Below are 11,795 nucleotides of genomic sequence, written 5' to 3'. Positions count from 1 at the left end.
TCTTCGAAGACGACCTCAAGATGCGGTTTTTGTGTTTACCCGGCGGCCTCTGCAATGCGAAGGTAATCCCAAGCACATCCCCGTAGCACCGTGAAAACCCTCAACCACACCAGCTCACAGAGAACCTCGAAATAGACATTTGAATTCCAACTTGGTCCGGCCTCCCCACTCAAATATGCTTCTCTGAACTATATCCCCTGACTCTCCTTTTCGCAGAGCCCATTCTCTCGGCGATGAAAAAAGAGGACAGCACAACGTCTTTCGTGTACACGCAGGGTCTGAATCCTGTAGTTGTTCCACCCGAATTTGAAGGATTCTTCGGTCCGCCTCCCAACTTCATGTTCACAGACTTTGACCCCGTCTCGACATTTGCCTCGGTCCGAACGTTAAGTCGGGAGGAGGGCGCCGAAAATGGAGTGAGAAAGGTAGCCTCCGCCGCTGGTCTCTGGAAGCACAAGAAGCCCTCGACCGCTCTGGCTCCTCTGCTGGAACTGATCGACCAGGATCCAGAGATCGAAGGTATTATTGGATTTTCAGAGGGTGCTTGCATGTCAGCTTCTCTTATTGTTGAGGAGAACAAGCGGTATAAAGCCACCGGCCGAGTCCCCCGTCTCAAGTGTGCTATCTTCATATCTGGAACGCCACCAGTGGATGCGGAAACAGGGCGTTATTTCCTCGAGGACGACGATGGGATACTTATCCATATCCCGACCATACATGTTATAGGAACCCAAGATGCGTTGATCAACGGTACGATGGCGCTCTACAACCTTTGTGATCCGGACACAGCGGACCTATTCGACCACGGCGGGGGTCACATCATTCCACGCGATGCGCAAACTGTGGCAGAGTTGGTGGAAACGATACGTGTCATGATCTCAAATCTGTGAAAGGTGCTGCGAGGAAGAGCCAGAAAACCATAATTATCCAGTCGAAGGCCATAGCCCGTCAAATATCCTCCCGAACTCTTATCTCGATACTCCGCATGGGGTTGGCGGGTGCATTAAAGTCCATAGAGCCTCTTGCGAAGGAGTCCAGATGAGTATTTCTTCGTGTTCCGTGGGCTTGCCGGGACAGTAGCTGAAACCACCCTATTGTCCACGCGTCGTACACATACACTGGAAAAGCAAGGGGGCCTTTCTTTCCTTCCGGTATGTACATATCTGTGCTGTCGAAGCGAGACCCTCCCGTGCATTTTTTCTGGCCAAGGGATCTTTTGTCCTGTCTGTCTATCTTTGTCACGCTAATCACCCAAGGGTTTGGTAAGCGCAAGCTCGGATCAGGGTTCAATGCTTAGACCTGTTGGAAATCTGATCGTGGTTCCTGCCTGCAGCCCCTTGCTCAATATCTCCTTCGCGGCATTGCGCGTTCGAAGTGGCAAGCCCCTGGAGGGGAAGATGCCAGGGCAGGCTGACGCTCACACTTGATCGACAGGGTGTGGTAGATTAATGCGGGTTTCTTTTTTTGGGCAGGGTTCTCAAAAATGCTGGTAGAAAGAAAAAATAAACCCGAAGGATTGGAATATAGGTAGTGAATCACTGTTGATCTTGCGAGGGGGCAATGAATTGTAAATCACACTTGAAATTGATTCCATCTGCCTAACCCATGGCGGGACATTGTGGGCTTGAAACCTACCTTCGACACAATTTCTCGTTTGTGGAAGGACATCAGATCTCACCATGAGCGACAAGTTTCCTGAAGGTCGACTCGGCCGGCAAAGGCTGATTGTCATCATTTCGCTGTCGATCGTCAGCTTTCTCAGTGCATTTGACTCAACCGTGTTCCCTCCAGTTCTACCCGTGAGTTGTACAACTGGCTCTTAGGTGCAATCCAAGTCGATTAACAGAGCTGCAGACAATTGCCAAAGATTTACATGGCAACGCGACCGATACGTTCTGGGTTGGAACAGCCTACCTATTACCATGCGCAGCGCTTCAACCCTTCATGTGCGCAATATCGGACATTCTTGGCCGCCGTTTCGTCCTGCTCACATCCATCACTCTCTTCGCCATCGGCTCCGTGGTGGGAGCCATTGCACAGAACATGGCGACCATCCTGGCGGGACGAACGATACAGGGCATTGGTGGTGGTGGGATGATTCCGCTTCCCATGATTGTGATGACGGATTTATTCGCTCTGCGTGAGCGACCCAAGTACACTGCATGCATCCAGCTATTCTCAGCCATTGGCATCATCATTGGTCCCGTGCTAGGGGGGCTGTTCACTCAACACGCAGCGGATCATGGAGGATGGCGCTGGGTGTTCTATGTGAATTTTCCATTTTGCCTGATTGCTTTCCCTTCTCTCTACTTCACACTGCGGAAGATGAAAGTGACCCGGCAGCAAGACCAGCAAATCGACTGGGTGGGCTCATTCCTCTTCACATCCAGCATGGTCTGTTTTCTGATGGGCCTCTCCTGGGGAGGCACTCTGTACAAATGGGACAATTATCGGACATTGCTCCCTTTGATCTTGGGGGCCGTGGGCATCGTCCTCACTTGCTTCTGGGAATGTTATGGTGCACGCTGGCCGTTTTTGCCATTGCCCATTCTCAAGAGCCGGGCATCGATCGCTGTCTATCTCTCTGCCCTAGTCCAAGGCATATCGGTGAGTGCATTTCCACGCCCACGATCTTGATACCTTGAACGTGCGCGCTAACCTTATCACACAACAACAGATGTTTGGAATCCTCTACTATATGACCTTCTTCCTGGAAGTTGTGCAAAGACTCTCCCCTACGCAGACCGGCACTCAAATCATGGCCTTGTCTGCGACCATGGTCCCATGCGGTCTGATAACCGCCATCATGATCTCCAAGTTCGGCAAATACAAATGGGCTCAATGGGTCGGCTGGTTGGTGGCTGCCCTTGCCACTGGTCTTCTTTGCCTCCTGGATGAGAAAACCAACAGCGGATTTTGGATCGGAACCCTGGTGCTTTTGGGACTAGGCCATGGAGTTCTGTTCAACAGTATTCTTTTCGCAGCGCAAGCTGTGGTCCCTGCCAAGAATGTCGCATACGCAGCGACTCTATACACATTCTTCCGCACGATCGGATACGCCGTTGGAGTCGTTCTTGGCTCCACCACCCTTTCCAACGTCACGGCAGCCTACTTACAGAGCCACGGCTTCCCCGCTGGGGAAGCGCATGACATTGCGTCGCACATTGGTCCCTCCGAAAGCATCTCCCTAGGCACGAGCTCGGCGAGTGTGATCATGCAATCCTACGTTCACGGACTCCGTGGAGTCTTCATCGGATTGACCTGCCTTGCTGGACTTGGTCTTGTGACAACCTTTTTCGTGCCCCAAGCCAGTATGGACCAGGCTCTGGAGTCTGACCATCAGTTGGAGTTGCTACGGATCGAGTCGAATCCTCCGAGCCCGTCGCTGGGAGACTCAAGAAATCCATCCTCGCTGACCATACACACCATTTACGCAAAGGAAGACCACCCCGTCGAATTGCGTCGGGTGGTTTGAAGCAGGGAGAAAAGCAGGTGTTGGATATTGTTCTCAATGTCAGGATCACGATTAGAAGGCTTGGCTCATTGGTGACTGGCGTTATTCATATAGAGAAACTCTCAGGGCGCATTTTTCATTCATGGAATCTTCCTTCTGGCCATCCATTGTATTGCACTAGATCTCGTTTACGACCGTAGCGATGTATATTCATGCCCTGCCCATCGAGAAGATCGGTCACTCGTGAACCGCTGCCAGCCTGCGAAGGGATTCGGTATGCTCCGAATTGTTCCCTTAGTCGGAAACACCCAGCTTGAGCGTGTCATTACTCGAGCTCTTTCGTCGATTAATTGTCTATCCATGGTTTTTGGGAGGTTCTGCTAGGCTGCAAGCAAAGTCACCGACCAGGCTGCAGCTCGATGTCTCTCCTCTTCATATCGCCGTTCCGCACTGGTGGACTATTGATGTTTCAGAGTGTTCTACCACGCTGTGGAAGGCTCGGACAGCGACAAAGACGCCCCGCTCGATCGGATAACCGGACCCTACTGCAAAGTGCCAATTTCCGCCTGAAGAGAAACAAGCATTTAGGTGACCGACGATCGCATATTAGAGTTCTACCACTGTCGCACTCTCCCACCACATATTCGTGGGAGTTTTGATACGCGATCATTCCCCACAGGCCGACTGAATGAGGTAAAGTGGCCTCCGAGCTACCCCTGACACGGGGCTGCTGAGCGACGAGCGTATGGGGGAATGATGTGTCCGATCTTTCTTTCATCTCTCTGGAGTATTTTCCGAGACAGGGTTTGGATGGAGGAATCTGTTAGAGCCGAAAATTCATGGTCGCTTGAGCAGGACTGTGATCAATTGAGTTGTCATCATTCGCTTTTCTGCAAGAATTACCTTGGAAGGAACACCGAAGGAGTGCAGAGTATCTTGAGCATGTCTCCGTCAACCTGGGTCCTTCCAACGCAAAAGACGCAACGATCACCGGGGCCAAGGCGTCTCAGATATCAAACAAGCATTGAATGATCCTGGGCTGAGCCACTTAGACATGGCAGATGGTCCACTTCAGATCCACCCTCGCCGTGAATGGGCCCGTGACTCAACTTTTCTCGAGCATAAACACAATTGTACTCAACCATCGGGAACTGGGATCATTATTGTCCTCGAATTGGATTCGAGAGGCAAAGGCCGTGTGGTAGACTCGTAGCATCCACCGCCCGCTGGATCATCGCGAATCATCTGAATCATCGTGTGCTGCAACTGCCTCCGCACAGCCAAGATTTGGTGACCATCCTGAATCTGGTCGGGCGAGTGGTGTTGCCCGAATGGCTTCAGTTCGTAAGCGCAGCCCCACTTGGCTCGAGCGCGAGGCCCACCATCATCCGCATGGAAATGTAGATGGAGTGAGACTTGGACCGAGTCCATTGGCGGTTGCTAATTTTGCAACTGAACCATATGTCGCCATGGCACTAGACGAGCCGTCGCTTCCGGGCCCTCCCCGGGGCGAACGCGCGTTAACGTGAAAAAGAGCTCAGCGCAGTCGGAGGAGGAGGCGGAGGTCTATTGTTGGACCTGAGCCAGACACGACCGTTCCTTGGAAGTTCTCGGACCGGGTGGTGATACCAGGCACCAGTGGGATTTATTATTAGTTGATGATCCGTGTGTTGTAGTGCATGTCCATTATTGTGGTGGGAAGTGTGTTTTTGCCTCTGCGGGTTCAATTAAAGATGAGATGGTCTCCCCTCGCTCCCCCCGGTCGTCTCTTCTTTGCCTCTCGTTCAGTTCTTTCCCCACACTGTCGCTCACTGCTCACGACTGATCTACGTTCCGTTCCATCCATCGTCTTTACCAATTGCTCTCTTGATACACTCGTCTAAACATTGAGAATATAATAAAGAACAAAATAAAATACGTCATGAAGTGGACTGTGCTTGCAGCAGCTTCGCTGTTCGCCCGCGGTGCACTTTCCAGCGTGCCCAACGTTGTGATCAAGGTCGGTTTTGTCATGAAGAGGGGTGGATGTACAGTTCATCTTTGATTCCGGTCGGGTTGCTCATCGAAGTATGATACAGGGCTCCAAATTCTTCTATTCCAACAACGGAACCGAATTGTGAGAATCCACGAGCCACTAGCCACTTGGAACGAAAACCATTGCTGACCGTCACTCGCAGTTACATTCGCGGCGTGGCTTACCAAGGTAACAATCATCGGAGTGGACTCGCAAGACCTTCTGATTCGGAAGGTCTTTCAGATCAAGGATCAACGGCTAATGGAATCCGAGCGTCTAGAGAATTATTCCGGTGGAGGCTCCAACGGCACGGGCGTCTCCAGTAACACGGGCTATACTGACCCTCTCGCGGATGCCAGCGCCTGCTCGCGTGATATCCCTTACCTTGTCCAGCTGCGAACGAACGTCATTCGCACTTATACGGTTGACCCGACTAAGAACCACGATGAGTGCATGCAGCAGTTGGCGGATGCTGGCATTTATGTGATTACCGATTTGGCTTCGCCAGACATCTCGATCGAGTCCGACTCTCCCGCCTGGACGGTCGATCAGTATGATCGGTACACTGCCGTAATTGACGCTTTCCACAAGTACGACAATGTGATTGGTTTCTTTGCGGGTAACGAGGTGGTCAACCAACCCAACCAGACCACTGCCGCAGCTTTTGTCAAGGCTGCAACCAGAGATATGAAGGTGTATATCAGGAACAAGGGCTACCGGGAGAGCCTCTCTGTGGGATACGCCACCACGGATCAGAGCAACATTCGCACCTTGCTCTCCGACTACCTTAACTGCGGAGATCAGTCTTCTGCAATTGACTTCTTCGGGTACAATATCTACGAGTGGTGTGGTGACCAGACCTTCCAGACCTCGGGATACGAAGCTCGCACCCAAGAGTACAGCAACTACTCCATCCCGGTATTCTTCTCCGAGTACGGGTGCAACACGGTCCAACCTCGCAAGTTCACCGACGTGCCTGTGCTTTTCGGCCCTCAGATGAACGATGTCTGGAGTGGTGGTATTGTCTACATGTACTTCCAGACGGACAATGACTATGGCCTTGTTTCCGTGGACGGGAGCTCTGTGTCAAAGATGCCCGACTTCTCCTACTATTCCAGCGAGATCCAAAAGGCCACCGCCACCGGTGTCAATAGCGCTACCTATTCACCCGCCAACCCGAATCGCTCGTGTCCCACCGTTGACAGCCAAAGCTTTTTGGCGAAATCCAGCCCGCTCCCTCCCACCCCCGACAGGTCCCTGTGCGACTGCGTGGAGAAGACTCTGGGCTGCGTCGTCAGTGACTCGGTCGACTCGAAGAAGTACGGCAAGCTGTTTGGTCAAGTGTGTGGTTACGGCAGTAGCATCTGCGACGGCATCGCACACAATGCCACCACCGGCAAGTACGGTGCGTACGGCATGTGCAGCAGCAAGGTCCAGCTGTCGGTCGCCTTCAATGCCTACTACGAGAGCCAAAAGAAGGATAAAAGCGCTTGCGACTTTGACGGTGCGGCCAAGGTTCAGTCCGCGCAGTCTGCATCGGGCAGCTGTAAGGCGGCCGTCAGCCAGGCTGGTGGTGCCGCGGGAACTGGCATCGCCTCGTCTGGGGGCTCGGGCTCCGCAAGCTCGACCACTTCCTCGGGCGCTGCTTCTCACGTGGCCTCGCCTTCGGCCGTGTTTGTGAATGGCTGGTTTGCCTTTTCTTCCGTCCTTGTGGCGGCGCTGGTAGGCTCGCTCATGGTTGCGCTCTGAGCAATATCAATGATGTATACTGGATGGCTATCTTTTCTGTCGATAGATAAATAACAATTCGCATGTACCTTTTCATTGATTGTGGTGCCCATTTTTTTCTCTCTCTTTCTTTTCCGCCGGCGAGTCTTCAAAAAGTGAAGACCTGGGTTTTGTTACGGGCTAGCACAGAATTATGAACTGCCTAAATAACAGATACTCCTGTCCTCAGACGGAGTATGTTCTCGACAGCACGAACCCTCACCATGGGTCTAGTGGGTAACACAGTAAGGTCAACCTACAATCAAGTAGCAAGTAGATGAAACTGTAAATTCAAGCGAGACGCCGATCCATTTCTAATACAAAGCTGACAGAACCCAATCAACCCTCATCGTCCATCCTCATCTCGAATCTAGGTCATCTTCACCTATTAACTAGTTACTCTGTCCCCCCTTCCCGGCTCTGAAAATGACGACTCCCACCCGGAGCACCAGCTCCCCGACAATTTGTGGGGCTCATTTATGAGCAGCGGCCTGGAAGCACTCAGTGGGTAGTTATTCATGGCTTTGCTTCGTACATTGAAGGTATCGTCTATGGAAAATTTGGATCTCGCCCCCCTTCTCCCCCCAAAAGTACCACCCCTCTCCGTCTGATTTGCGGCTCTTGGCTATAGATCAATGGGAATTGTCTTCGGCTCTGCTTTCGGTTGACCATGTTGCCGTTTCAAGTCAAGGCTCGGACCGGCGCCAGTCGCTCCCTGAATGGCCTCCAAAGCCCCTGACTGGCCTCCAAAGCCCCTGACTGGCCTCCAAAGCCCCTGACTGGCCTCCAAAGCCCCTGACTGGCCTCCAAAGCCCGCTCTGATAGCTTTCTCGCAGATCCCCGTGGGCTGCTGGGCTTATAATGGGCATCCGATTTGTGGAGGGGAGGCGGCCTTTCTAAGCGAGGTGCCAAGTGAAGGTCCCCATCCCTGTAAGCATGGAGCAACTGTACGATACGCGGTTAATTTTCATGAAGGTGTATTCTATTTATGCTATATGGCACAGTGTATGACAGGTTCGGGACTACATTGCACTCAGAAATCTGGAAGAGCGGGTAGGTCTGTGGTTAGCAAGATCTCGGCATTTAGAGATAGACTCAAGACTCAAGACGTACCCTTTTCCGTGTTTCCCTCACCCATGCTTTTGCTGCTGCTGCTTCCGCTCTGAATGGCACCGAGAATGCCATCGATGTAGGGGGCACCACTCCATTTTTGGTGCGTGAGAACTTCAACACCCATCTCCTTCTCGCGCGACTGAACCAGACGGACATAAGCGAGCATGCCGTCGTCCTTGAACGCACGGGACAGCTCTGTGGTGATGGTCGCGTTGGTGTGGAGGCCAGCCAGAGAAATGAGTTGTAAGACGAATCTGTGGTTGTGTCTCAGAGTCAATGGTCTGCACGGAAGAGAGGGTATAGATGAAATGCAACTTACCCATGCTTGGCGAGGTCCCAAATGAAAGACTTCAATGATGCCTCGTCGAAGCCCTGGCCCATCCAGTTGAAAGATGGGCTGAGGTTGTACACCAGCTTCTTGCCGGGATAAGCGGCACGAACCTTGCCAGCCAAATCACCCGCCTTTTGCACATTGGGGTCTCCAGTCTCTACCCAGAGTAGGTCGGCATAAGGTGCAAATTCCTTGGCTCGCTTGGTCGCTGCCGGGAAGCCAGCCCGGTAGTGGTAGTATCCTTCACGAGTGCGTGGGCTATCACATGACCACACCACCGGGGTTTTGGTGTACTGATTGGCAAGCACACGGCGTCGGGAAATAGAAAGATCGGGGTTCTTTGCAACCTCTGATCTGTAGGCATCCCGGCTTGCTTGCGAAGCACCCTCCCTAGCCAGGTGGGCATCAACAGCTGAAGAGTGTCAGTACGGTAAGCAGACTTATTCATTTTTCGCCGTGGAACATACCTTCGTCGAACGTCACAAGCTTGTGCTGCTTGACCCAATTAAGCTCAAAAGCGTCAATCTCACCGGGCAAAGCGCCTTCCCGCTCCATCGCCTGGAGAGTTTCGGCCAAGGGCTCGACCTCTTCCGTGACACCGAGAATGAACTCGTGGTCGCGGACATCGATGGCACTGCTGATCAGCTTACCACTCTCCGAGTCAGTGCGGGCAATGACCAGATTCTCACAGCCCATCAGATCCCACTGGAATCGTGCAGCGACAAGACGGTTGATGTGTTCGCCCATGGGGACAAGAACCTTGCCTGCCAGGTGGCCACACTTCTTGCCACCATGCATTTGGTCCTCGAAGTGAACTGCAGCCGCGCCGTTCTCAGCGAAAAGCTTCGCCAGCTTCAGAACCGCTGACAAACCACCGTGTCTGTTGCCATGATTAGCTCAACCTTCGAGCTGTCAGTCAGCACCTGCATATTAGGCTTACCCAGTGTCACCATCTGCAACAATTGGACGCATGTAATCAACGTAAGGGGTTTTCTGGCGTTCCTCGGACGTCAGCTTTCGTCGCGCATCCCATTGCTTTCGGTCGTGCATCTGCTGCGCCTTGAACAGACGTTGCACCTGGTTTGGAACAGTGTTGTAGGGATAGTCGCCGAAGTCGGGCGAGACCTCGTTAGTTGTAGTCAGCAGTGAGGAGCAAGCCCAGCCAGAGATATAGAGAATTTCTTGATTAGGAGCCTGCTGAGTCATTTGGACAGGGTCAATGGCTCCCACTGCGATCGCAATCGAAATCGCCGTTAGCGCCCAGTCCACTTCACGACGTAAGAAGGGAGAGGAAGAAACTCACTTGTGTGTACCGGCTCTCCGGCTGCAGCTCGCTCATTCAGGAGATTGAACAATTTCCGTGCCATGAGCGAGCTGGGATAGGTTTGCTGCAGGGAGCCACGCTTGCTGACCACGTCGGCGGCGGAGTAGGGTCGCTTAATGCCCTCGAAACGAGGCGAGTTCCACCATGCCTCTACATCACGGATTTGCTGCTCATAGAGCGCATCCTCGGCAGCACCAGCTTTTTCCGTTGTCGACAGTAATTGGTATGCGTCCGAAGGTAGTGTCGTGGACACAGGCGGGTGCACGGCGGGCAATGATGACATCCGAGGATAACCGCACGTGAACGAGCGCAGGACGAGTCGTCGAGAAGCAATGGTGGTAGGAACTTGCCGCGGGAGTCGTCGCACAACTGATCGAAACATTTTGTCGAGGGTCTATGCCAGTCGATGATCGGCTTGGTTCCTGGTGACGGGGAAGAGGGGGGGAAGGAAGATGGTGGTTTAAATTCGACAGCGGACAGTTATGTTGACAATTGCCCGCATTATTGGATCATGCCGGGGCCGCTCAACCTCGGGCCGTGCTCCATCTTTCTGGGGAGACAATCTGCTCCAATCATACTTTATGTCAGACAAGGTGGTGCCCCAAGCCTAAGGCATCTCCGATAATCGCTACCTGACTAAGCTATTAATGGCCTCAGGCCGGCAAGTCAGGCACTTTGTTCTTGAGCCGCTGCTGGTCTCTGAAGGCGGGTATTGCGGACGATACGGCTGTTACGGTTTTTATTCCCACGTCCAGTATCCGATCGCAGGTAGCACCACATGGGTTGGCTCACCTGTGCATCGAGAAAAATTGCGAATTCAGAAACTCTGGTGAATTCCAAAGTCTTGCGGCCGCAATGGAAAAATATTATGATGCGCGCACCATGATGCAGCAAGTTGTCAAGCTCTCTAAAGTCATAAGCTTGAAGAGGCATGAGGCAGGCAGAGCTAACGATAGCGCGTCTTAAAGAGCCCAAGTAAGTGTCGATGAAACCTGAGGGACCGATTTTCAATATGTGCTATTGTGCAATCTGTTTATCGCTATCAAAGACTGGCGACTAAGCTCGAATCACAAGAGGGTCCTAAGGTTACTATGCCCCTTGGGACAAGCATGCACGAGATATGAAGGAAGGCGTCATCTCCAGCATTACGCACCTATTTATCGCAGCCTACTGTCGTTACCAAGAACAGTCCTCACTCAGATTCTGTATATGATTCGCGACAGCTTCATGCAACTACATGTGCATTTACGACTTTTTCGTTTTTGTGTCAAAAAAAAAGGGCCCTCAAGTGATAAGGAAGAGTATGTTGATTGGCAGGCGAATTCTGGGCGCCAAGGAGCATAGCCATCATCGAAACGAGTAAAATCCGACCCCATTCCCCTGGCATTTCGACGCTGTAAAGGGGACCAAGTTTTGTTGCCGAGCAAAATTAAAATCACTCAGGTGGAGAAAGAGCCGGATCGAATCTCCAGTGTCCATGGATATCCCCGTTTGGTTAAAGCGAACAGTTCCGTCGGCAGGGGAACTGGTCCGTGCGAAGATTCCCCGTCAAAATTTGCATGCAGTTCGAGGTGAAATTGTCTCTACTTCAGCCTCCCTGTGGTGCAGTGCTTGAACCTGCCATATCGGGTCAAGACGGGTGATCATCAGCGTGCTTGGTTGCAGGTAGTCAGGTACATACATATTACTGTATGTATCTGGCGTCGGCCACATCTCGTGAAATGTAGCACTCGAACCTCGAGTCCTTCAGTATCTGTGACGGTTCAGTTCATATAAAATCTTCTGCGGTGCA

The 11,795-nt window shown here is 52.3% G+C and overlaps 4 protein-coding genes across 4 annotated transcripts; 3 read left to right on the top strand and 1 right to left on the bottom strand.

Moving 5' to 3' along the window:
* Positions 1-233: 233 nt before the first annotated feature.
* Positions 234-890, top strand: POX_f07594 (uncharacterized protein; the record flags this gene model as incomplete). Its single annotated transcript, XM_050116389.1, has 1 exon — positions 234-890. The coding sequence occupies one exon, from the start codon at positions 234-236 to the stop codon at positions 888-890; it is 657 nt and encodes a 218-aa protein (XP_049966528.1).
* Positions 891-1,679: 789 nt separating this feature from the next.
* On the top strand, positions 1,680-3,475 carry POX_f07593 (uncharacterized protein; the record flags this gene model as incomplete). The annotated part of the gene is made up of 3 exons (XM_050116388.1): positions 1,680-1,799; positions 1,855-2,607; positions 2,678-3,475. The coding sequence occupies 3 exons, from the start codon at positions 1,680-1,682 to the stop codon at positions 3,473-3,475; spliced, it is 1,671 nt and encodes a 556-aa protein (XP_049966527.1).
* Positions 3,476-5,375: 1,900 nt separating this feature from the next.
* POX_f07592 (1,3-beta-glucanosyltransferase gel3) lies at positions 5,376-7,217 on the top strand (the record flags this gene model as incomplete). The annotated part of the gene is made up of 2 exons (XM_050116387.1): positions 5,376-5,481; positions 5,632-7,217. The coding sequence occupies 2 exons, from the start codon at positions 5,376-5,378 to the stop codon at positions 7,215-7,217; spliced, it is 1,692 nt and encodes a 563-aa protein (XP_049966526.1).
* A 643-nt stretch (positions 7,218-7,860) lies between these two features.
* On the bottom strand, positions 7,861-10,385 carry POX_f07591 (Methylisocitrate lyase; the record flags this gene model as incomplete). The annotated part of the gene is made up of 6 exons (XM_050116386.1): positions 7,861-8,090; positions 8,349-8,602; positions 8,668-9,091; positions 9,147-9,559; positions 9,620-9,908; positions 9,983-10,385. 6 exons carry the CDS (start codon positions 10,383-10,385, stop codon positions 7,861-7,863), a joined length of 2,013 nt encoding a protein of 670 aa, XP_049966525.1.
* Between the last annotated feature and the right edge of the window lie 1,410 nt (positions 10,386-11,795).

Source organism: Penicillium oxalicum, chromosome VI (genome assembly GCF_001723175.1).
Source record: "Penicillium oxalicum strain HP7-1 chromosome VI, whole genome shotgun sequence".
Taxonomy (NCBI): Eukaryota; Fungi; Ascomycota; class Eurotiomycetes; order Eurotiales; family Aspergillaceae; genus Penicillium; species Penicillium oxalicum.
The sequence above is the reverse complement of the archived record's forward strand: the minus strand, read 5'-3'. Positions and strand labels throughout refer to the sequence as shown.